Here is a 26,210-nt window from a genome sequence, read left to right as displayed (position 1 = left end):
GAGGCCTGTCTAGTCTCTGTTTCTTTGTCCCTGGTGAGAAGAGGGGGCAGGATGGAGTCAGCAAATCCTCTCCTGTCGTGGCCCTCTTGCAGTTGTGTCTACTCAAGGAAGCAGCGTCCAGAGCAGTCTCATGGAGAAACCTGGTCTCACTCCAAGAGAGCACCCCTCAAAGTCAGTGTTAGTACAATTTTCCAACAATCAGAGGAGGCCGGAAATGGGCTGCTGTAGAAGTAGTGGCCATGGGCTAGTCACCTTCTTTCTCTGGGTCCCAGAGAGAGGCCCCTTTCAGCTTGTGTTGGAAACTGTTGAGAAGAGGGTGATTCAGCCAGCCGTGTCCTCCTGAAGGGGAAAGGGAAAAGGAAAGGGGTGTCAGGGAGTGATGTGGGCATAGTCAGAGGTTCGGGTGCCTTCCTCTCCTCTCCTCTGTGGAAGCCATGTTGGGTATCTGCATTTTCAACCCACACCCATCAACTTCAGCCCCCTACCAGGGCCTGACAGCTCTGCCTGGGTTAAGCACATCTGTGAAACTCAGGGGAGGAGTGTGACAAGGAGGAAAACCAAGCAAGGCTGTGAGTGGGACAGCTGTGTCTCGAGTCTCTGCTGTGCCTTGCACTGGCCTTAGGCCTTGGTGAGGTGCCCTGACTGCACAGAGAGCTAGCTCCTGGGATCCTGAGTTGGGAGGTTGGACCCTCGGCTTAGTTCCTGCCATCTCCACGGCTGAAGGTGGGCATCCAGCACTTTGAGTGGAACTTACATTGATATCCTTGGACCTTGGCACTACGGTTGGTGATTAGGGAGCCAGGCAGCTAGGGGGTGCCCACATGTATACCCCTGCCCATGGGCTGCAGTGGGAAAGGGGTGCAGGGAATATGCAGGAAGACCCAGGCCCCTGTATAGGAATCGGAGACCTTTAGTAGGCAGGGGCCCACAGACGACTCTTCAGGCAGGGTCTGAAGCAGTAATCATGCCCATTTCCCTGTGGTCAGGCAGAACCACCCTTCTCTAGTCCCTGACTGTGGAGAGGAAAATGGTCCTATCAGAGATCTCTGTTCCTGTCTGAGGAGAACTTGAGGCTTCTTGTCCTCTTTCCCATCGTCTTCCCACCTGGCTGGAAGTCTTTTAAAAATCAAACCCAAGCACCCTCTGCAGCTCGGCTGGCTAGGCACTTCCAGCCCTGTCCTTGGTGGAGATGAGGAACAATAGGTGCCCTTTTTAGGTGCATGTTTGTGCTCTGTCCCCGCCCCCCTTTTCTTCGCGGGAGTCACCCTGGTTTCCACAGCTCTTTCTCCCAGCCCCATCTTCATCTATGCTCTGTCTCATTACCCCACCCCAGGCCTAAAGTAGCTGGGACTGGACTGCGGGGTGGGCCCAGGCTAGAGCAGTGGCAGGAGGTGGCGCCTGCAGCCGCCTGCGTCTGGTCATCGGTCCTCAGCACGCGCCACGCATGGGGGTGCTGGCGTTTGTGTTCAACGCCTTGCCCACTTAAGCTGTCTCCTTTGAGTGGGAAATGGGAAAGGGTTGGTCCACCCTGGTCTGTGTTTTGGCCAACACCCACCTCCCTTATACACACACACACCCCCACACCCACACACACCCACATACACACTACTCTAGGGCCCTGCTCCCTCTGCCTGTTGCCAGGTTCTGAGTGTATTTTTTCCAGGGGCCTCCAATTGTTTCCTGAAGAAACCTGATCCCAGAGCTCAGACAAAAGCTGGGGCCGTCAGAGGAGAAACCCCATTCTCTCCTCCTCTGTCCCTATCGCCCCCACCTCTATAACCTCCCTCCCTTTGGATGCTGGGTATGGGTTCCAGGACCCGGCTGCCATCACCTAGGCAACAGGGGGCTTTTGTTGCCATGGTGATCAATGTGGGAGAAGCTGGGCAGCCGGGACAAAAGCCCCCACATCCCCCCCCACCGAGCTCCCCCCAATCCCCTTGGGATGATACTGAGACACATTCCATTAATTTTATTTCTGAAAGGCCTTTGGAGGGGAGAAGGGTCTCCTTTTTGTAACAGGCTCTCTCTTCTCTCCCTCTCTCTTCCCTGGCCTCTTTTTAACCCCAGATAATCCATGATTGGTTTGAACAGGGGACTGAGTGTGTGTGTTTGTGTCTTGGGAAGTGGGGAGCAAGGTGAAAGGCAGTGGGGCACATTCCTTTTCTACAGCCTCCCCCTTCCCCAGACTAGGGTAGCTCCCTGTCCTGCACCGAGTCCGGACTTCCCTCCCCGTCTCGTCATCCCTTTTGACATTTCCACTTGTTGATCTCATCCAGTGATCCCCTCCCCCCATCTCTTCCCTGGGAACGCTGCCCACCCGGCAGACCCTCCAAACCCCTGATTCCTGAGACTGATTAAATAAGGGGAACTTCTGCCCTTCTCTTTACTCCCCTCCCCTCCCTCCTCCCAGGCCCCCCAGCAGCAGTGCTTGGATTAGTTCCCTGGGGTACTTGAAGACACAGCAGGCAAGGGTCTCAGAAGTCGGGTTCATTTTTGGTGCCTATGTTTGGTAGGGAGGAGAGAAGCGTGTTTTGGTGCTTTTTGGGCTCCCTAACTTGGGTTGGCAGGCCAGGGGAGCAGGATTCATGTTGAGTCTGTAGTAAGTAGCAGGGGAGGAAGATAGGGGGCACTAGGCTGGGCAGCTCAGAACAAAAGGATGGGAGGGGACTGGCACCCTTGTCTGGTTTGAAATTTATCTGGAGGGGAAATGCAATGGCATCAGTTTACCTCCTGGGTGTGTTTGAAGTGGTGGTTCTGGTTGGTGTGTGTGTGTGTGTGTGTGACTTCTTTATTTAGTTGTACTAACAGCAGGATTTATTTATACCACCTCTTTCTCTACTCTCAGAGGAAGTGTCTGGGGGTTGGAGTATGAGTGGTCCTGGAGCTAAAACTTGTTAATTGCTTAATTACTAGCTGAGCCATTTATAAAAGCACTTCTTTCACCCTCGTGATCCTTACGGCTACCCCATGAAAAAGGCATCATTATCTTCCCTATTTTACTAATGAGCTTACCAGGCTACAGGCACAGAGATGTTAAGTAACTTGCACATGGTCACACAGCTAGTCAGTGGAAGAGTTAGGTTTTAAACTCAGATCTTTGAGTGCACATCCCTGGCTCTTCTGGCTGTTGGCTTTGGCAGATGGTTGGTATACAGGAGGATTAGGAGATGGACAGCCTGGGATCTAGTGTGTGTGTCTAGACTCTAGTCCATGGCAGTTGTTTACTTCTCCACCCCCTTTTCTACCCCCATGTCACTCTGTGACCCACTTATTATCTTTGAGCCTCCTGGCAAAATTCAGTTTTTATGAGGAAGACTAGAAAGAATAGGCTGGAACCACAAGAGAAATGCAGGTGAGATGTCTAAACTATATGGAGGAATAGGCCAGTAGAAAGGGTCCTCAGGAGAGTGGGTAGATGAGCCCAACATATATTTTTCAGGTAAGTGGATAAATAAGGATCATTTTTGCTGCAAAGGTTTTTGGAAAGTCGTATGCTTGGGTTAAGGTATTATGTCTCTGTCCTATAAGTGTGCCCTTATCACACACATGCTTTGACATGGGGATACTGACAAATATAATTAATCCTATGGAGGATTGCCTCCATAGAGCTCTGTTAAGAGGATGAATGAATAGATTTCACATTGCTTTCATCTCCCTACAGTCATTATAGTTGCCCCGAGAGCCAAAGAGGTGTACAGTCATGGATGTTTTGGTCAACGATGGACTACATATATGATGGTGGTCCCATAAAATTATACTATTGTATTTTTACTGTACTTTTTCTATGTTTAGATACACAAGTACATACCATTGTGTTACAGTTGGCTACATTGTTCAGTACAGTAACATGCTGCACAGGTTTGTAGCCTGGGAGCAATAGACTATACCATAAGGCCTATGCGTGTAGTAGGCTATACTACAAAAACACAAGGTTTGTGTAGGTACGTTCTGTGATGTTCCCAGGATGCAGCTGCCTAATGACACATTCTCAGAAAGTATCCCTGTGGTTAAGCGAGGCATGACTATGTTCATTTACTAGGTTGGTATTAGTTCCTTGCTCTGCGCCTATGGGAGGGGAGATTGATATAAATATGTATCAATCATATTGTTTATTCTCAAATTACTGATGGTTTAGAGTAGTTGGAGTAAAGGTAACTATACACAGCAAATCCATTTTAGTTTTTTTTTTTTTTTTTTTGAGACAGAGTCTTGTTCTGCCGCCCAGGCTGGTGTGTAGTGGCATGATCTCGTCTCACCATGCCTTGCTAATTTTTATAGTTTTAGTAGAGATGGGGTTTCACCATCTTGGCCAGGCTGGTCTTGAACTCCTGACCTCGTGATCCACCCACCTCGGCCTCCTAAAGCACTAGGATTAAGATGTGAGCCACCCTGCCCGGCCCCATTTTAGTTTTTAACATAATCAGCCTCTCAGCAGCATTTGACCTGGTTGACTTAATTGCCACCTCAAAACACTCTGGCTGCCTTGAGACCCCACTCTTCTGGCTCCCCTCCTTGTCTGGCCTTCTCATCCCCTTTGCTCCTTTTCCTCTGGACATGTGTACATGTCGGGGTTCTTTATGTCCTTATGTAGTCCTCTCCCTAGGTGATTCCATCTATCCCCATAGCTTTTCACACCCTCAGTACCTTCAGCTCGGACTGTCCTCCTAGTCTGGCTCCTCTGATACCTGGCTGCCTACTGTCTCATGGCCACTAACTTAGCAGGCTAGAAGCTGAACTAATTGTCTTCCCTCACAAGGCTGCTTCCTCCTCAGTCTTCCCTACCCTACTGATGGTGCTACCATCTGCTCCCTTGCTCAGGCTGGGGATTCTTGACACTCCCGTCCCGCTCATTAGGTCCTGTTGATTTGACTGTTACTCACTCTTTTGTGGCTCTACCCTTAGCAAGCCTGTACTACTGCAGTCACCTCCTTACTGATCTCCCTGTTTCTACTTTTCCCTCTTTTCAATCCATATCTGCATAGCTAAAATCCTTCGAAGTTTTCCTGTGGCCTTAGAATAAAATAAAGCTCATGCTCTTCACCTGGTGCCTGGCTGTCTCTGCAGTACCACCTTCTACCGCCCACTCTCTTCCTCAACTCTGGCCCCACTGGCCTTTGTTGGTTCTTTAAATACAACAAACTCTTTCCTGCCTTTGGCCTTCACACATGTGATTCCTCTGCTCCATGGGCATTTTCCTGCACTCTTTGCTTGGTTAATTCCTGTTTCTTCTTCAGGCCTCTGCTGAGGTGTCATTTTTTTCAGACTTTCTAGAACCGCTAAGTTTAAAGTAGCCCTTACCCCATGTGGTGTCTCTCATAGTTTCCTGTTCCGCCCTTCCATCCATAAGTATAAACGACCTGCAATCGGTCATTTATACTTATCTGCTTACTTGTTTGGTGTGCCCTCTTCCCTGCTAGACTGTAAATTCAGGGTTTGTTATACCACTTTACACCTAGCAGAATACAAGTTCATAGAAGGTGCTCAAACAAGATTTGATGCGTCAATGACTGAAGATAGGAAGTAAGTGTTCAGTGGATGATGATAACTGTTAGGGGAGTCAGGGTCTGCAGGGAAGATAACATTGGGTGCTAGAGTAGGTGGGGGCTCCTATGAGGGAGTGGGGCTGGGCTCTGAAGAATGAGCAGGATTTGGGTAGGGATTAGAGACAGGAGAGGTCATCTCCTCTGCAGAATCAGAAGGTCAAGTATGGTTGAAAGATAAGCCTATAAGTAGGCAGATAAACTTGTACCTTGCCTATTTCAGAACTTTAGGCAAGTAGAAACTTGTCTTCTCCTCCCACCCCCACCATATTATCCATAGTTTCCACCCCTCACCCTCACCTGGGGGTGTGCATACGCGTGGCAGCCTCAAGGAAGCTGCCAACCTGATCTTACCAGTAAACCTGGGTGTGTTTGAAGTAGATGCTGGGGAGATGGTACCAAGGGAAGCAGCCTGCTGTGGGCACACTCAGAAAGTATGAGTGAGGGGAGGAGGTGTAGCATGTGGAGGAGATGCCTGGGGTAGCCCCTGGACAGAAGCCAGCTCCTTTCTGCCCTCTGAGGTGTCCATTGGTTCAGCCTGTTGGCTTGGCCAGAACCTGCCCTCTTCACGCCTCAGTTTTCCTGGCTGAGAATAGGGAAGCAATGCCCTGCTCCTCCCTTTCAGAGGGCTTGTGGTTGGGTCATTCTGGGTGAGCCTTCCTGCCCTAGGAGCCTTTGCTAGCCATCTTCCCCCAGGGCCTGAGTCCTTGGCACAGCCTGGCAGGGCTCTTTCTAGAGTAGGGTAGGAGGAACTGGGCCCAGTGGACAGCAGGAACCTGGGTGGAGATATTCTCAGGCCATGGCTGGGCTCATTTGAGCCTTCTGTGGCTGTTGTATGTGGATGGTCTTCCTCTGCTCTGACCCCATAGAGAGCTCAAGCCGCCTCTAACCAGCTTCTTCCTCTCACCAGGAGCGTCGCTGGATTTTCTCTGAGACAAGCCCACCCGTCCAGCAAAATAGAGTCCCTCAGGGTGACAGTTGACTTCCTGAAGGTGCCTCTTGGCCTGAAGAAGCCGGTGCTGAAGGAGGTGGCTGTGGGGCCCCCCAAGAGGCCCCAGCCTGCGGCCCTGGAGCGCTATAAGGCGCGGCGTTCAGACGCCATGGACACCGAGTCCCAGTACTCGGGCTATTCCTACAAGTCGGGCCACTCCCGCAGCTCCCGCAAGCACAGGTGGGCAGGCATGTGGGGTGGCATGTGTGGCGGAGGGAGGGTTGGGGGCTGTTAAGAGGTGGGCACGTGCAGGGGTGGTGGGGTAGAGTGGCTGCCGAGAAGACCCTGGTCCACTGCTGGACTTTCTGTGCCTCTTCTGGCTTCCTGCCGCAGGGACCGCCGGGACCGACACCGCTCTAAGAGTCGAGATGGGAGCCGAGGGGACAAGTCGGTGACAATCCAGGCTCCCGGGGAGCCCCTGCTGGACAATGAGTCCACACGAGGGGATGAGCGGGTGAGCACCGGGGATGTGGTGGTCCAGACTGGGCATTTTCAGACTGCTCCTGAGGGGCTGGAGGCTCCACAGAGTGGGGGAGGGCTTGGAAACCTGGTCTCAGACAGCTGCCAGACTGGGGAGTGTGTCTTGTGTTATACTTAGGTTGGCTCAGTGTCTTAAGTAGGACCTTCAGAAATTTCAGTATAGAGATCCCTCTGGAAGCAGCAGCCTCTCCTTTATCTCCAGAGGGGTGGGGGGGTGACCTGGGCTGTGTGATGGGAATTGCCCAGCTCCTCTGGAGCTGCTGCCAGCCAGTCAGGCCCGCTGGGAGTCTGGAGCAGGAGGGCAGTGGTGGTGGCTGGGCCTGGGGTGTGTGTGAGCAAAGCTGAGTTTTCCTGGAGCCTCCAGGTGTGGGCGCTCTGTGCCCTCTGGTGTCAGCCTGTAGAATGGCGTCACATAGGTCTTGGGAAAGGAGTGTGGGAAGAGTAGATGAAGAAAGCCTGAGGGAGAAGAAGTGAGGCTGAGGGATGGAGCAGAGACCCTCGGAGAGAGTTCTCCACGACAGGGGTGAGCAGGTTTTCTGTTCTAACCTCTGTTGCCCACTGTGCTCACCTGGTAGGGAGGACAGCGGACAGAACACAGTCCTGGAATAGAGCAGAGGCAGGATTCGAGGTGACACTGAGGTTGCCCAGGTCTCATTCCTCTTGGGACCATCTCTGGGGGCTGGAGATTCCCAGCTCCTTTTTCCTCAGAAGAAATCCTTGTGACTGACATTGGGAATTCCTGGGCCTTGGGAGCAGGTCAATACCTGAAGGAAATGTTCTTTTTCCCTCTCTCCCAATCCCTTCTCCCTGGGGCCTGGCCTCCTGAGTTCTCAAGTGACCCTGAGGCATGACCAGCTCTCCTGCTGTTGGGGAGGAGGTCCCAAGCCCTTGGTCCTTGGAGGGGTGGGCAGTATGTCTGGGGGTCAGAGGGCAGGGAACAGACCCAGGGCCTTGAGCTGAAAGCAGTCAGTGCATCTGCTTTCTATCTTCACATCAGACTCATTCCCCATCCTGTGGAGAGGAGGTTCCTCAGCCTCCCTAATCACTGGTGCTGTCGGGCTGCCTTCATCCTGTAATCTGAACCTTCTAAGTGTCAGGATGTGATTCCATATCCCCAGGCTGTCCCAGGAGTGAAGGCTGTGGGTGCTGAAGGCGGCTGGTGGTCTTGGGACTCCTCTGTGGGATGATCTCCAGCCACTGCAGAGAAATAGCTTGAGCAGACCACACTTAGAGGGGCACCTGGGGACCTCATCCTGGCCACCTTCTTGCCTCTAGGGATAGGCAGCTTCTGTGCTGTAGACATTTAGATGGCCCAGCAGAGGTGGCCTTGCAGACCAGAGACCCAGAGACCCAGGGTGGCCTTGAGTCTGCACAGTGTCCTTCACACCTTCACCCCTTTACCCCTGGGGTCTTCTCTGCTTCTCTGTGCTGCTTTGGTCAGGTTACTCCCTTAGTTGGAAACCTTCAGTGGCTCTCCATGCCTGGAGAATAGGTGCTTATTGCCTAGCCCAGCACTGCAGCATGGCCTGCACAAGCCCCGCCTGGCTGTTCTCTGCCTCACCTTCCTGGTTGCACCTTGCTGTGCTTCTGCACATGGATCCTCTGCTCTCATAGCCCTTGGGTGCCTCAGTTCATGCCATTCCTGCCCTGCAGGCTCCTCCTCTAGCTTCTGCTGAAATCATGGCATGCTGGAAAGAACTTAGATAGGACTTCCATATTTTTTTTTTTTTTTTTAAGATGGAGTTTTGCTCTTGTTGCCCAGGCTGGAGTGCAATGGTGCAATCTTGGCTCACTGCAACCTCCGCCTCCTGGGTTCAAGCGATTCTCCCGCATCAGCCTCCCAAGTAGCCACAGGCACACGCCACCACGCCTGGCTAATTTTTTTTTTTTTTTTTTTTTTTTTTTTAATATTTAGTAGAGACAGGGTTTCTCCATGTTCGTCAGCCTGGTCTCAAACTCCCGACCTCAGGTCATCCGCCCACCTTGGCCTCCCAAAGTGCTGGGATTACATGCATGAGCCACCGCGTTCAGCAGGACTTCCAGAATTAATGTTAATGTTTGAGTGATTCATGTGGATCTTGTTAAAATGCAGGTTCTGGTTCAGTAAACGTGCGGTGGGCCTGAGGTTCTGCCTTTCTAACCAGCTCCCAGGTGATGTCTACACTGCTGGTCCACAGATCACATTTTGAGTAGCCAACCAGCCCTTAGAGATCATTTAGTTCACGATTCTCAGTCTTGGATGCCACTACAATCATCTGGGGAGTTTTTTTTTTTTTTTTGAAAAGGTTCACAAGCAGATCATATTCCCCAGTAATTAGTATTATTTTCTGACCTCCATAAGTGTTCTAATGTGTGCATCTGGGATTGGGAACATCTTCCTGGGAGCTCCCCTCCCCCAAGGATCAGCTCAGGTCCCACCTGCCTGCTTTGCTTGGCGAGTTTGCCCTCGGATCACAGTCACTGCCTGAGCAGTTCCTTCAGCATTTGTCCTGTGCTGTCTGCTCTGAGGGTCGTTGCAGCATGTGTGGTTTTTCCTCTCTCACTGACCAGTGTCCAGCTCCCCGAGGGCTCGGGCCTTGGACTTGGCCATCTGCAGAGGCCAGACTTGGACACACAGTGGAGCTCAGTAAATACTTTGATGGTTGCGTATTTGTTGATTACCCTCTCTTCTTTCTGCCTTCTCCTTTCCCATGTGTTCCTCTCTGTCTCCTCTCCCCTCGCCCTTTCTCCTGTTCATCTCCTCTTCCTCTTCTTATCCTTTCCTCCCTATTGTGTGGCTGGCCCCCTTCTGCCTGTAGGATGACAACTGGGGGGAAACGACGACAGTAGTAACGGGCACCTCAGAGCACAGCATCTCCCACGATGACCTCACGCGCATCGCCAAGGACATGGAGGACAGTGTCCCTCTGGACTGCTCCCGTCACCTGGGTGTGGCGGCAGGGGCCACCCTGGCACTGCTGTCTTTCCTGACGCCGCTGGCCTTCCTGCTGCTGCCCCCACTGCTGTGGCGGGAGGAGCTGGAGCCTTGCGGGACGGCTTGCGAGGGCCTCTTCATCTCTGTGGCCTTCAAGCTGCTTATCCTGCTGCTGGGCAGCTGGGCTCTGTTCTTCCGCCGGCCCAAGGCCTCACTGCCCCGCATCTTTGTGCTGCGCGCCCTACTCATGGTGCTGGTTTTCCTGCTCGTGGTCTCCTACTGGCTCTTCTATGGTGTGCGCATCCTCGATGCTCGGGAGCGCAGCTACCAGGGTGTGGTGCAGTTCGCCGTGTCGCTGGTGGACGCCCTTCTTTTCGTGCACTACCTGGCCGTGGTCCTGCTGGAGCTGCGCCAGCTCCAGCCTCAGTTCACGCTCAAGGTCGTGCGCTCCACCGACGGCGCCAGCCGCTTCTACAACGTTGGCCATCTCAGGTACTAGCCCACGGCTGGAGAAGGGTTGGGAGGGAAAGGGCATGGGAGGATGTGGAGTGACTGCTAGGGTGGGAGGGTGTGATGGTGGGCTGGAGGTGATGGGCTTGGAGGGCTATGTGGGAGGGAGTTGAGTACTTTGCACCAAGTAGGTTTTCACCAATGTTTGCTGCTTGATGGGCAAGTTCATGTACACGGTTGTGGGGCAAGATCAGTTGGGAGTTACGAATTGGGAATGAACAGGCATTTAGAGGTAGGGAATATTAGAGGGGGATGAACCAAAGGGAAGAAATATTGGGGGGTGCACAAACAGGGGCTTTTTGGATCCCCTTTCTAGTCCTTTCTGGGAGGCACAGCTTCTTGTGAGCACTTAGTGGCCTGTGAAGTGACCTGGCCAGAGGAGGGATCCCCAGAGAAAGAGATAAGGAGGAGAGTTCTTCAGCTCCCAGTAAACAAGCTACCCCTCGAGGCCACACAGAGTATCAGTGGCACATCCTTGGTCCTGTAGAGAATCTTGGGGGAATGCTGGATGGGGATGGGGTGATCTTTGACTGGGGACCCAGGCGCAATGCCCTTTCTCTGCTGGGCTTTGGCATGGCAGGGAGGGACTGGCAGGCCCAGCCCTGGGGAAGGCTTGGGAGCCTGGTAAGTAGACCTCAGGCCCAGAGTCGGGCTTCTTGGAAGCAGCTTGTCCCTGTCCTGTGTCCTCTCCTGCCCTGCCAACCTACCCTAATGTGTCCCTTCCCCTGTGCCCCTTGTCTGTCCCTTCTCCGCTCCCTCCTGCCATCTCCCCCACAGCATCCAGCGCGTGGCAGTGTGGATCCTGGAGAAGTATTACCATGACTTCCCTGTCTACAACCCCGCCCTCCTCAACCTGCCCAAGTCCGTCCTGGCCAAGAAAGTGTCTGGCTTCAAGGTGTATTCCCTCGGAGAGGGTGAGCAGCCCTGCTCCTCTGCCCTTCCCTGTCTTCCCAAGCAGGACTCCAAGTTCCCGCCTCTCTCTTACCCTTCGTCCCTTGCTTTTTCCTTTCCTTAGCCTATGTTCCAGCCGCTTCTGTTCAGTCACTTCCCTTGACTCCAGGTGGCTGAGCTGCTCATCCTACTTGCTGTCCCTTTATGCTATGGCGTGTCCCCTGATCTGGCTCCTCAGTATCTCTCATCAGCCCTGGTCTAAGCCCTTCAGCTCTTGGGGCTGCAGAACCCCTGCACTGGGGAGGAACACCTGCAGGACTCCTGCGCTTCCAGTGCCTTCCTTTTTGCTTTCCTGTGGCCTCTCCCAGAGGTGGCCAGGAGGGTTGGGATTAGGAGGTATTGCTGGGTGGTGGGAGCAGCTTCTTCTGGACATGTCAGGCTGCTGTCTCCAGAGCTCCTGGAGTGGGAAGAGAGGCCACACTCTGATGTGACCATCTCCTCTATCCTGTTCTTGTGCAGAAAACAGCACTAACAACTCCACTGGCCAGTCTCGGGCTGTGATTGCAGCGGCAGCTCGGAGGCGGGACAACAGTCACAATGAGTACTACTATGAGGAGGCTGAGCACGAGCGAAGGGTGCGCAAGAGGAGGGCCAGGTGGGTCCCTGGGGGAGAAGAGGAGGGGAGGTGCTTGTTGGGTGAATGGGGAAGACCAAGGAACTTCTATAACTGCTGGAAATATAGAGCAATGATGACATGAGTGGGGGGTGTGTTTGTTTTCCATTGCTGCCCTAACAGATTACCATAAACTTAGCAGCTGTGAAACAGCACACATTTATTATCTCCCAGTTCCATGGGTCAGGTGTAGGCTGGCTGGAGGCTGTGCTCAGGGCTCACAGGCTGAAATCAAGAGGACTCTCATCTGAGCCTATGCTTTCTCTTTCAAGCTCATTATTACGGGGAGAATTCAGTTCCTTGTCACATAGCCCCATAGGCAGTTTACAAGATGGCAGTGCACTTTTTTTCCCCAGCAGAAACAGGTCTCTAACTTCTGCCACCAGCTGGAGATAACTCTGAATTTTTTTTTTTTTTTTTTTTTTTGGTATTTTTAGTAGAGATGGGCTTTCACTATGCTGGCCAGGCTGGTCTTGAACTCCTGACCTCATGATCCACCCGCCTCAGCCTCCCAGAGTGCTGTGATTACAGGTGTGAGCCACCATGCCCAGCCCAACTCTGATTTTTAAAGAGCTCATGTGATTAGATCAGGCCCAACAGGACAGTCTTCTTTTAAGGCCACTAACTTGGCACATTAATTACATCTGTGAAATGTACCAAGATTGTTGTCTAATGAGGGGTCTGGTAGAAGTGGAGGGTATCTTTGAATTTTGCCTGCCACACTGGGGTAGGGACCCAATAAAGGGATGTGAGCTTTATCTGCAACAGCACGGACTCAGGCTAGACTAGCCTGCCTACCATTAGATCTTGAGGGGACTCACCAGATGGTGCTTTTGTTGCCTTCAAAAAATGAGGTTTTAGTGCCTATATTTTGGTAAATTCTTAAATGCCATCCTCGCTTATCTCTTTCCCTATTCATATTATTACGTGAATTTAGTCAACCCCGAAGAATCTTACTTGGTGCCTACTCTGCCGGGTTCCATCTTGGTCTGTCGGGAGTTCCCTGAGGGAGGAGCAGAGTGCCTTGGACTTGACCACGCACCTGCCCTCCGCCCCATCTCCCACACCATCTCCAGGCTTCAAGGGCAAGAGGTAGCCCTTACCCTGTTCTTATATGAGGCTGGCATCCCCCGTAGTAGCACAAAGATCACCAACGCCATTTCTGTGGCATTCCAACCTATCTCTAAATGTCTTGGAAATGGCCTTCATGGGAAGGAAGCCAGTGATGTCCCTACCCCTTTACCTTCTGCCCTGACCAGGGTCATCCAGTCTCCTGTGCTGCCACCACCATTTTTGGCACGTAGAGGACTCTTTCCTTTCCCCATTACCTTGCTTGTAACCAGGAGCAAACTTTTTCCTTTGTTTACCTGAGATAAAAGGATCTTTTCAAAGGGAATTTACTGAGAAATGTAGGGGAAGCAAGAGAATAAAGAAAGAAATGATAGACATACACAGATCCACACCTACATACCCAGAGTCCCATCTGAAATGACTCAAGTTCCTGGGTTCCTGGGTTTCTGCATAGCAGGCCTCACTTTCTTTCTTTGTCCTGTCACTTCAGGCTGGTCCTGCTTTTAGGCCAGGGGTCTTTTACTTTGGTTTTTGGACTTGAAGTGCAGATAATTGGATTAATGGCTCTTTTCAGCTTCTAACATATTGTCATTATAGGGTTTTTCATGGTTCTTTGTTCTGTTCCCACCTTCACTCCAGCCCCACATTTGAGGCATCCAGTTGAGTGTGTTTGATTTCCTTAAAACCCACATGTATCCTTGTGCAAAGTTAGTGTTAGTGTAGTGATCTGCGTTGGTGTTGGTGTGTATGTCTGTATGCTTTTTTTTTTTTTTTTTGAGACGGAGTCTTGCTCTGTCACCCAGGCTGGAGTGCAGTGGCGTGATCTCGACTCACTGCAACCTCCGCCTCCTGGGTTCAAGTAACTCTCCTGCCTCAGCCTCACCAGTAGCTGAGATTACAGATGTGCGCCACCATGCCCATCTAATTTTTGTATTTTTAGTAGAGATGGGGTTTCGCCATGTTGGCCAGGCTGGTCTCGAACTCCTGACCTCAGGTGATCTACCTGTCTCGCCCTCCCAAAGTGCTGGGATCACAATCATGAGCCACCACGCCCGGCCATCTGTATGCTTTTAATGTAAATGGACTTCTTTTTCGTGCTTCCTCCTTAACACTGAGTTTTTGAGATTCATCCAAGTTGCCTGTACATCTAGTTTGTTGCATCTTTTTGCTGCACAGTAGTTCGTGGAATACTCCCAACATCCTATCCAATATTTGGTTTATAGTTACTTCTTTCTTTTTTCCATTTTGATGGAAAAGTAGTATTTTACTAACATTTTCATTTGCATCTCTCTAATTGCTGGCCAGCAACTACTTCGTATATTCTTTAGCCTTTCAGTCCTCCTGTGAATTTTCTGTTCACCTCCTTTGCCCTTTTTTCTCTAGGCTTCCTGCCTTTTTCTTCTTGATAGAAATTGTAGCAAGTTCTTTGCATGTTCTAGATATGAATCCCTTGTTGGTTTTAGATGTGTATATTTTCCCCAGCTCCATCAGATGTCAGTTAATGTTGCCCATGCGATCATGGTTGAATAGAAATCTGTCTTTTTGATGTAGTCATATCTAGTAATTGTTGACCCAGTGAAATATGATTTGGGGGTCTTATTTAAGAAGGTTTTCCTTAAAGTTGGATGGAATGCTTTGTCTTTCCTATAGCACAGTTCCCAGTTGTCTTTCTGGGGTTTGACACTAGGTTTGCCCTCTGAATCCCTGGGTTGGGCCCAATGAACTCTGTGACTGTTTACTGTTCCCAGTGGGAGAAAGGCACGATTGCCCCTGGCTTTGTATTGCTTTGGGTGAGCACAAAGGGCTGACCTCATTCAGGTGGCTGGAGTGTTGGAGCTAGGGGAGAGGGGTGGGGTGGTGGAAAGAGAGGTGGCATCTGGCCCAGTCCCCTTCTGTCCCCTAGGCTTGTAGTGGCAGTGGAAGAGGCCTTCACTCACATTAAGCGGCTGCAGGAAGAGGAGCAGAAGAACCCCAGGGAGGTGATGGACCCCCGGGAGGCAGCCCAAGCCATCTTCGCATCCATGGCCCGTGCCATGCAGAAGTACCTTCGGACCACCAAGCAGCAACCCTACCACACCATGGAGAGCATCCTGCAGCACCTTGAATTCTGCATCACGCATGACATGACGCCCAAGGTAGGCCTGCCCTGCTGCCAGCATCCTTCCTCCTTCCCCAGCTCTTCTTCTTTCCCACATTCATTTTCCCTGATTCTCTCACTACTTTCCTCACTGTTCACCTCATTTCTCTCTCCTCATCACTTCCTCTTTATAATCTTCTCTTTCATTCCTATTCCACCTGCCCCATCTGTGTGGGGTGAAGTCTTTAGGTGGATGAGGAGAAGGGAGTCCTCAGGACCATTTTTGGGGATGGCTGAGACTTAGTTCTTATCTCTATGAGGGCTCTGGAATTACCAGATCCAAAGGCCCACCTTTACCCCCATTACCCTCTTCACCTCCACTAGCTGGTCTTGGCTTTGTGTCATTTTGAGCCGTTGCCCACCCTTAACTCTATTGCCAGCTTCCAAGAATTGCTTTCCCTGAGCCACCCTTGGTGAGCAGGTAACTAAAGATGTTGCACTTTAACCTTGACACCTCTGGCTCCCTCCTGGTGCAAAAAAACAAAACCTGCTTGGCATTAATCATATAAGCTGTGTGGGAAGGAAGGAAGAATGAGGGAGGGCTTGCCCAGGTCACAGCCTGGTGCAGGGAGAAGAGCAGCAGATGGGGGTCAGGGGAGCCGAGTTCAGTCCTACCTGATGAGCCACATCCCCTTGTGCACTCCAGCTTCTTCATTTATAAAATGAGGGTTTGAAGCAGATGATCTCAGGCCCCTTCCTGCTGTAACATTCTGAGGTTCTAGTTCATATGCATAGAGTGAGCTCAGGGATGTCCTTGTTGTCTTTGGAAACTATGCCTCAGGGGATGAAGGATACTGCATAGGCGACAGAGATTTTTATTCAGCCCCTTCTTTCCTCTTTAGGCCTTCTTGGAGCGATACTTGGCGGCTGGACCTACTATCCAGTACCACAAGGAACGCTGGCTGGCCAAACAGTGGACACTGGTGAGCGAGGAGCCGGTGACCAACGGGCTTAAGGATGGCATCGTTTTCCTCTTAAAACGCCAGGACTTCAGCCTGGTGGTCAGCACTAAGAAGGTCCCATTCTTCAAACTCTCCGAGGAATTTGTGGATCCCAAGTCGCACAAGTTTGTCATGAGGCTGCAGTCTGAGACCTCAGTGTGACTGTGCAACAGCAGGGGGAGTGGGAGACTCTGGGGGGCTCCTGAGGGGGTGGGAGGGGGCTTGGTTCTCAGGCCCAGCCACATTCCTGCCACCCTTCTTCTTCTTGCTCTTGTTTTTTTTTTTTTTTTTTTTTTTTACTTGAATTAACTTACCCCCAACTTCTCTCCTCGCCTCTTCCTTATTTTACCCCATGTGAACCTGGACCATCCTGCTGTCAACAGTACCTGGGAAGGACCCCTCTCCCCTGCCCCCAACAACGTTTGTATTACTCTAGGCCCTGCAGGAATCAGTGCCTCTCTCCCTCTTCTTTCCCTACCTAGTCTTTTTCCAGATTGCAGTCTCTCCTGAAAGGGCACAGGACCCTGCTAATTGTACCTTCCCCTCCTGAACCTCGACTCACAAACGCAAGTTCTTGTAGCATTTCTCTTCAGTGGCCCCAGCAGGGTTTCTCTGGGGCACATGGTCATGACTCCAGAGAGCCACAGTGCCAAACTCCTCCAGGGCAGCAACTAGCCCTCCTGTTCCTCACACCAGCCACAACAAACCCTGGGTTCTGGGGCAGGGATACTCCTGCCACACAGTCTGAGTTAGGAATCTCCTTGCCAGGAGCATTTGCTTCCACATATATTTAGAGCAAAGAAGGATCCCATCCTTTTCCCAGAAATCTCCACCTAATGTTTTTGGTTTGTATGGTCACGTGACCATAGGCAAACAAGTGGAAACTCTCTGTGACGACTTTTCCAGGGACTTGGGGGAAGGTACCTTTGTTCCAATGTGTCTTTCCTAGGCAGTCCCTGAGGAGGAGGGCTGAATAGATCCCTGAGAGTTTGGAGAGACCCCCATCATTGACTCCTGCTCCCTGACCCTACCCTCACTTTCCTCCCTGCTCCTCCCAGTGAAGGATGGTAAGTCCTGTACAGACTTAGTGGCTTGCAGACCCTGACCCAGCCCCTGTGGTCTTAGACAAATGGTTTTGTGTTTGTCATCAGCCACCCCTGTCCTGCTGTCTTCTCTCGACTCCAGAGACCTGTTGCCTCATCTCTTTTGGGGAAGAGCTGGCAGCTCCTCCTCATCCCCTGCCTTAAGTCCAGTTCTTTGCCTCAGGGGTCTGGTTTCCTTGGCCTTCCAGGGTCCCCACCCCTTTTCTCCTTGCCTGATTCTCTGAGCTCTGGGCTCCCTCTGTACTGGGTAAAGGGACAAGGATCACTGCCTTTTGTAGGTACTTCACCCTTCACCCCATTTTAGCTTCCATAGTCTTTGCACCAAATCCAAATTCTTGATAATTTAGATCTCATTTTCAGCAGAATTTGCTGGTCCTCTAATAAATCTTTTCAATATAAATCTGAGCCTTTGACTCAAACATTTTTGCCAAGGAAAATAGAATTAGGAAGTACCCATATACATCTAGCCAGGAGCCACATGAAGGACCTTTCCAATGGCTGCAATGACTAGGCCATTCCTCTGAGTAACTCACAGTGTCCCTTTGCAGGCCCTTCTTTTCCCTGGAAGACTCGTTGGTACTTACCTTGCAGAGCACATCCTGGGATAAGATCCTCAGGGTCTCACCTGGGAGGCTCCCTCTCTGTGTAGTGCCAGCCCTGGGAATGATGGAGCCTAGTGATTGGGGTTTCTCCTGCTGTCCTTTCTGCAAAAGTTCACCTGTTCACCCACCACATGCCAGAGAGGGGCTCATTGGCCAATGCCTACTTTGTCCCCAAAGGGGTGGGTTGTGGAGCTCACTTAGGCATGGCCTCTGGCTGGGGCCAGGGTTACGAGATAGGCCTGTATGAAATACGTCCTGTTCTGGGGGTCTGTCTCTTTTCTTCTCTTCAAAATCCTTGTGTCAGAGGAGTCCCTTCTTAGTCACATAAATACCTCACTATCCTGGAAAACAGGGCCTGGATGGTGACCAGGGTCATTGCCTTTGGGGGCAGGATGGAGTGTGGTGTGGTCTGAGGAGCAGGTTGGGGTTGGAGAGAGGGAAAGGATTTGGGATCTTAGTTGCTGTCCTAGGTTAGGGGCAGGGGAGTGTTTATTTTAAGATCCTGCCATGTTTTTAATCACTGTGATTTTTTTTCATTCCCCTTTCCTAAAAAAAAGAATTTTCTCCTCCAACTCTCTCTCTAAGCACTAAGGGCTGTGCCTGAGAATGGTAGCATTTTGGTCTTTTGCGTCAGAACTGTGGTATCTTTGTCTTCTTTCATTGTTATTATTATTATTATTATTACTATTGTTTTTTAAAATGTCAGGATGAATTGTCAGACGTATGGCCATGTGTTCGTCCTCTGCTTCTCCTCTGTGGGAAGTTGTCTCCATGCTGTAAACTGCTGTGGGGTGTGCGGCTGACTCAGTCCCTCTGAGCAGTTTCCCCACTGTGTCTGTCCCATCATGCGCTGGATCTGCTTATTCTCCTGCTGTGGGGGTGTGCCCACCTCTTACCCCCTGGACACCACAGGGCTGTTGTGGCTGGGCCTCTCCAGTACTCTCTTTTGTGTGACTCATGGCATCCTCGCCCATCCCCACCGTGCCTAGCAGGCCTTCCTTTTCACCACCTCGGAACGCTTGCCCTTCCTCCCTCCACACCAGGACGCTGTGCCTCAGTCCTTCACCTACCTCGCCACTCTGCCACTGTCCTCATTGGTCCTTTCTCCTAAACTAGTCTTTGTGCTCTCTTTGTTTTTTTTTCTTGTTTATTTCCCTCTTGTCTCTCATCTTTTCTTCCTCTTCCCCTCCCATTTCAGTCCTTTACTTTTCTCTTTCCCATCTCCACTCAGTATTCCAATGGCAAACCCTGATGTAACACCTGTGATGAGACATCGGGCTCTCCGGAACTTTCTCATTTGGCACATCTTTTCCCCAGGGTTTGTACTTCTCTTCTTTCCCAGGCGAACTCCCCTGTTCCTCTGTGGTGTCTGTCAGTCTGTCTGTCTTCTCCTTCCTCTGCCCTTCCCACGGGGCAGTATCTGCTGATGGATTCAGTCCTGGTGTGTGATTGTTGTGATTTGTTCTTCTGTGCGCAAAAGAAAGGGGGCTTTTTGAGTCCCTTCCAAGTGAGATTGTAAAATGTAGAATTTTCCACTGTTGGATCTAGATTTTTTTTCTTTTTTTGGGGGGGTTACAGAGCTGAGACCTTGTGCATGCATGTAGAAAATTGTAAAATGTAAATTTTTTTTAATATATAAAAAGCTTGTTTCTACAGTTTGCAGTGGATCTAAACATTATGGCAATTTTAGGGTTTTTTTCTTAAACATAGGAACTAAAACTGTACAAATTTTTTTTATATAAAATAAAGACATTTGACTTTTGTGGGGGCATTCTGTTGCTTTTCTTTCTTTACAGGAATGGGAGCAAAAGAGGGCCAGGGGAGAATGAATATATACTCCTTGTTAGGGAGGGAATGGGCAGGAGGGGGCAGTGTGAGCCCATCATTGTTCTGCAGGCTTTCAGGGTGTGTGGGAGAGAAATGGGAAAATGAAAAAGGAAATTGCTTATTCTGAATCCTGATTCTAAAGAGAGAGAAACAAGAATATGAGGACTCAACCACTTCCTGGTATAGTTGTCAGGATAGAGAAAGAAAGATTACTTCCTGGGTCCACTCTCCTGAGCAAGCTTGTATCTGTATGGCCTCTAGGACAGGAGTGGGTTTCTAAAACGTCTTTCTAAAACAGAAAGTGCCATAGGAATTTCAGGGGATAATTGAGATATCAGTCAATGGTGACAGCTCATCACAATTCGTTGAGACAAGTTTCTGAAGTATGTGTCTTAGTTCTAAATATGTAGAGAGCTCATTGCTCCGTTGTCACTGTAATGCATGTAATCAGGCACTAAAATCATCCTCAAGAGATTGGGGCCCTTCTCTCAGTCTTACCTGGACCTGACCTCTGTGACTTTGGGCAAGATGCTTCACATGTAAACAGCCTACTAAGGTTAAAAACAAGCATTTCTGTATGGAGATGGCCTATTCACTAGATTTCTTCCTCTTCTCCCCTGCCTCATACTCTGCCAGGCTCTGGGGATGCAAAGGCAAGAGAGGCTTCATCCTGGAGGATGACCCAATTTACAGGGGTGACAGGCCGGGTGACCCTAGTGCAAGGCTTCATGGTGTGTTCTCAGGCAGAGTGTAGACAAACCCTGGCTGAATTCCAAGGAGCTCGGGGAGTTTCCTTCTTCAAGAAATCTAGGGAGTTTGTTTAAGGCTCAAGATGGGGGAACACCCTTACCTTGAGATTACGTTTTGTTCATCTAAGTATTCCTAGAATCGAAACCAGTTCCTCGCATATAGTTGGTGCTCAATAAAAAATTATTGAATGAATAATGAACTTAACAACTAACAATACAATAGGGGCTCATGAAAGGGATCATGTACTTCTCCCTTTAAAATTACACTCCAGTCTTTCTCATGTGAAAACAAACAAAATACTTCCCCTTGAAACTGCATCCCCATTCTCACGGCTCTGTTCTTTTTGTAACTAGGCTTGTAGAGTAGTTTCACTTGCTGTTTTCAGTTCATTTCCGAGTCAACTTGTGACTTACATCGTGACCAAATGTCTACCTTAGCATGCCTCTGAAATTATTCTTGTTCTCAACAGTGAAGTATAGTAAACACCTTTTAAGTTTATTCTTTATTTAGTGGCTATGATGTTCCCAGCTTGATGCTAAAGTACTTTCTCTGGTAAAGATATTGGATATGGTCCTGCCCTCTCTGAGCTAACCTTGGTGGACCCTTGAGGAGCCTAGTTAACCTCAGGGACCTCCTCCTGTAATGCTGGCCCAGGAATTCATAGATTTAAAGCCAGACCTCAATATTTGATTCATAAGATCATATTTTCTCTAGAGGTTTGCTGCAAGCAAAAGTGATAATCCTGACCACTTGTCATGCAGCAAAGAGTATTTGTAACTTTTGTCTGAAAGGATGTGTTTTCCATGGGAGTACTTCACATAGCACTGAAGTTAGGGACCCAGCTTGGTGGATTGTCAGGGTCATGCCTGGCACTTCATGACATTATATGTGATTATATATGCTGCCCACGTGTGATTTTTGTTTTTTAGCCTTTGCCTTTGAAATACAGCTGAGAGGGGGAACTGGGGGCTGGGGCTCTGGATGAGGAGACATAAAGATCTTTAGCCCAAGGTCTCACTGATTTGTTATTAGTTTTTTATTTTTTAATTTTAATTTTTTTGTTACTTTTTGTTTTTTTGTTTGTTTGGGATAGCTTAATGGCTTCTACAGATTGAAAGTCAGCTTGCTTAATGTAACCCTTGGCTTTTTTGTACTTTAGGCATATGATAGTAAGGCTCTTCCAATTGCCAGGAAGGCTGGGGTAGGGGAAAGTCAGCCGTTGGAAAACCACTGCAGCATTAGTATACACAAGGTGATGGAAGATGCTAGAGAGATCATAAGGGACCACCTACATAGTAAATCTTGGAGAATAGTCATCCCTGTCCAGTTCCCTAGTTTCTTTTTAGGCTGAGAATGGGATCCATTTCCCTTGGTACAAAGGACAGGGCAGACATGATATCCTACCTGCTCATAACAGTGAATGCCACATTTAAGTATGTAGAATAGTGGGAGAAGGTACTGGTTTAGAGTTGGGAAACCTGGCCAAGGCATTGGCTTCTCTCATTTCATCTCAGCAAGTTTTGGGGGCACATTTACTGTGTGGTAGGCATTGTGATACAAAGATAAATAGAACATTGGCCCCCTCCCCTTGGAGCTCAGGGGACTTTTACAAGATAAGTTGGGAAATTTTATTTTGTCATGTGTTGTAGGCAACCCAAGGAAGTACACTGTTTTCCTGGAGGTGGTAAATACCATCTGTAAAAGGCAGACTGAAGCCAACAGTGTATGAGGGTATTGAGCCTGATATGTAAACTATTTTGATGTCGCTTCTCAAAAATAGCCATCTGTACTCTGATATCCTGTAACAGGAATGACTTTGGTTATAAGGTTATAAAAATCAGGAGTATGGCTGGGTGCAGTGGTTCATGTTTATAATCCCAGCACTTTGGGAGGCCGAGGTGGGTGGATCACCTGAGGTCAGGAGTTCCAGACTAGCCTGGCCAAGATGGTAAAACCCCGTCTCTACTAATAATACAAAAATTAGCTGGGTGTGGTGGTGCACACCTGTAATCTCAGCTACTCAGGAGGCTGAGGCAGGAGAATCACTGGAACCTGGGAGGCAGAGGTTGCAGTGAGCCAGGACTGGGCCATTGTACTCCAGCCTGGGTGACAAGAGCGAAACTCTGTCTCAAAAAAAAAAAAAAAAAAAAAAAAAAAAAGAAAAAATAATTAGGAGTATGAGGTCTTCGGTTGTGTCTTGTCCCTTCTTGCTTTTGGGCACAATTAGGTCATGCTGTTGCTTCACTTAGGGTAAGTATGTGGTTAAAAGTGAAACTGGATTTTTAGGATTTTTAGGGCAGTGGAACTACTGTGTATGTGCTATAAATGTGGATACTTGGCATTATAAATTTTTCCAAACCCATAGGATATACAGTACCAGTAGTGAAGTCTAATGTAAATTATGAGCTTTGAGTGATTAATTTTAACAAATGTACCACTCTGGTGGGGGATGTTGATAATGGGAGAGTCCATGCAAGTGTGGGGGCAGGGCATGTATAAAAAATCCCTGTACCTTCCACTCAATTTTCTCATGAAACTAAAACTACTCTAAAAAGTCTTTTACATTTGAGGTCAGGAGTTCGAGACCAGCCTGGCCAACATGGTGAAACCCTGTCTCTACTATAAATACAAAAATTATTTTGGTAGAATGCGCCTGTAATTCCAGGAACTCGGAAGGTCAAGGCATGAGAATTGTTTGAACCCGGGAGGTGGAGGCTGCAGTGAGCTGAGATTGTGCCACTGCACTCCAGCCCGGGCAACAGAGCAAGACTCTATCTCAAAAATAAATAAATAAATAAATACAAGCAAACAAACTCTATTTTAAAAAAATCTGACTAAGAAGACATCAAGCACAACTTTACCTAGTTCTAGATACTGCTCTAGTAATAAAAGTGATAGTATTGTAGGTACTTGTGATGCAGGGGGCAAATGTGCAGGTGTGTGCTGTTTCTCTTGAATCCCTTAACAGTGTCACTCTGGAGCTTGGAAATCTGCTAAAGACCACTGAAGAGGAAGCTGAAGCTCTGTTGGTCCATCAATAATACTGGGACAACCAAAAATTTGCATGAGGGGACTTAAATGAGTCAGGAAACATGTGATTTAACTTAGTGAAGATTTTCGCTCCTTTCAAGTTCCTGTTAATGTTAGTTCTCTTTGACATACGAACGTGTGATTTTAGGGTGGCGTTGGCTGGGATGGTTTTTACTGTAATAAAGAACACTTGTTGAAAGACTTCTTGTCTTCTGCTAGTTTACTTATATCTTAACACAGTACCTCCGGCCTCAAAGATGGAATCCAGTTAAAGTGAAAGCAGAGCCAAACCGTATGCAGGGAAAACTGACCTTGTAGATTTCATTTTCAGTGACTGGTATGAGATTGTGTACTTCTGATTTGGAGCATATTGAAGAATTCGATGCTGGGCAACCTTTTTCCTGTAATTGAAATGTTCATCGGGTTTTTACTCTGTCTTGAAATAGGTCCCCAAAATAGACTTTTCAAACTTCAGTGGTACATATAGCAAGTGTACAAATCACTTGAGGATTATGTGAAATACAGATCCTGATTCAACAGGTCTGGGGTAGGGTCTGAGTTTCTTCATTTTGAACAGGTGCCCAGGTGTCTTAGTCAGCTCAGGCTGCCATAACAAAATACCATAGACTGACTGAGTGGCTTAAAATCCAGAAATTTACTCCTCATAGTTCTTAAGGCTGGAAGTTCTAGATCAGGCTGGCAAGCATGGTTTGGATCTGATGAGGGATCTCTTCTTGGCTTATAAGATGCTGCCTTCTTGCTGTGCCCTCACATGGCAGAGACAGAGAGAGAGAGAGAGAGAGAGAGAGACAGTGAGAGAGCCAGGTTTCTTACGTCTCTTCTTATAAGGGCACTAATTCCATCACAAGGGCCCTAGTCTCATAACCTCATCTAAATCTAATTACCTCCCAAAGGCCACATCTCCAAATAACATCAAACTGGGGGTTAGGCTTCAGCATATGCGTCCCGGGGCAACACAGTATTAAGCACCAGGTGCTGCTGCTGCTGTTCTACAGACCTTATTTTGAGTAGCAAGGCCCTAAAAGAAGCTTAATATACCCCTGACAATTTGAGGGTCCTAAACAAGCCTTACTTAACTCTAAGATAATTGATGCAAGAGATCAAAATTGTTAAGAGGTCTAAATTTTATGAATGTAATAAATAGTTTGGTAAAGTCATTGTTGCTCATGCTATAAAATTGCACCACCTGTATCAAATTGTGATTTTATGAGAATCTTAAATGATATGTTGCGAGATAGGCCTTATGTGTGGAGTTTATACAAAAGCAGTTCAGTAGGCAACTTCATTGATCCAATGAGACATTTAAAATGACACAAAAAAGAGCCAAGATGAGATCTTATCACTAAAGGCCACAGAAATTAAAGGAGCAGTTTACAATATAAATTATCTTTGGCTAGAATTTTTATTTTGCCAACGTGACTGTATTAGTCCATTCTCATGCTGCTATGAAGAAATACCCAAAACTGGTTTAATTGACTCAGTTTCTCATGGCTAGGGAGGCCTCAGGAAACTTACAATTCTGGTGGAAGGGGAAGCAAACACATCCTTCTTCACTTGGCAGCAGGAGAGAGAATGAGAACCAAAAACTGCCAGTCTCTTTGCATTGCAAGAGTGACATTTACTTCAGTTCTTAACAAGTTCCTCATCTCCATTTGAGACCACCTCAGCCTGGACTTCATTGTCCATATCACTATCAGCATTTTGGTCAAAGCCATTCAACAAGTCTCTAGGAACTTCCAACCTTTCCCACATTTTCCTGTCTTCTGAGCCCTCCAGGTCTCTAGGAAGTTCCAAACTTTCCTGTATTCTTCTGAGCCCTCCAAACTGTTTTAACTTCTGCCTGCTACCCAGTTCCAAAGTCACTTCCACATAACTGGATATCCTTATAGCAGTACCCCACTCTCTGTGGTACCAATTTTCTGTATTAGTCTGTTTTCATGCTGCTATGAAGATATACCCAAGACTGGATAATTTATGAAGAAAAGAGGTTTAATTGACTCACAGTTCCTCATGACTAGGGAAGCCTCAGGAAACTTACAATCATGGCAGAAGGCAAAACAGGCATGTTTTACATGGCGGCAGGTGAGAGAAGTGAGTGCCAGCTGAAGGGGGTGGCCCCTTATCAAACCATCAGATCTTGTGAGAACTCACTATCATGAGAACAGCATGATGGCAATCACCCCCATGATTCAATTATCTCCATCTGGTCCCTCCCATGACACATGAGGATTATGGGAACTACAATTTAAGATGAGATTTGGGTGGGGACACAGCCAAACCATATCAATGACCAATAGAACAGAGGAAATTCATGAGTTTTACCATGTTGAGATAGCATGATAAGGTGACTTAATGTACTTCAATATTTGCATTAATTTCTATGGGTATAGAATGAAAGTGTGAACCTTGAATATCTGAGACAGGTCTCAGTTAATTTAGAAACTTAATTTTTCCAAGGTTGAGGACACACACCCATGACACAGCCTCAGGAGGTCCTGATGACATGTGCCCAAGGTGGTCAGAGCACAGTTTGGTTTTATACATTCTAGGGAGAGATGAGACATTAATTAACGTATGTAAGATGAACATTGGTTTGGTCTGGAAAAGGCAGGACAACTTGAAGCAGAGGTGGGACAACTCGAAGTGAGGAAGGGGCTTCCAGGACATAGGTAGATAAGAGACAAACGGTTGCATTCTTTTGAGTTTCTGATTAACCTCTCCAAAGGAGG

At 48.6% G+C, this 26,210-nt stretch overlaps 1 protein-coding gene across 3 annotated transcripts in view; it reads left to right on the top strand.

Moving 5' to 3' along the window:
- The window catches only part of VANGL2 (VANGL planar cell polarity protein 2), a 28,370-nt gene extending 8,748 nt beyond the window's left edge, over positions 1-19,622 (top strand). For all 3 annotated transcript variants that reach the window (XM_010360746.2, XM_030937030.1, XM_030937031.1), the window contains 7 exons: positions 6,451-6,711; positions 6,865-6,985; positions 9,810-10,417; positions 11,213-11,349; positions 11,846-11,981; positions 14,974-15,205; positions 16,050-19,622. In XM_010360746.2, the coding sequence (XP_010359048.1) occupies positions 6,641-6,711; positions 6,865-6,985; positions 9,810-10,417; positions 11,213-11,349; positions 11,846-11,981; positions 14,974-15,205; positions 16,050-16,310 (1,566 nt within the window). In that variant the 5' untranslated portion in view covers positions 6,451-6,640 and the 3' untranslated portion in view covers positions 16,311-19,622. The remainder of the gene's footprint in view (positions 1-6,450; positions 6,712-6,864; positions 6,986-9,809; positions 10,418-11,212; positions 11,350-11,845; positions 11,982-14,973; positions 15,206-16,049) is intronic.
- The last annotated feature ends 6,588 nt before the right edge of the window (positions 19,623-26,210 follow it).

The sequence above is a fragment of the Rhinopithecus roxellana genome, chromosome 8, assembly GCF_007565055.1.
Source record: "Rhinopithecus roxellana isolate Shanxi Qingling chromosome 8, ASM756505v1, whole genome shotgun sequence".
NCBI classification, from domain to species: Eukaryota; Metazoa; Chordata; class Mammalia; order Primates; family Cercopithecidae; genus Rhinopithecus; species Rhinopithecus roxellana.
This window is presented reverse-complemented; position numbering and strand designations above follow the sequence as displayed.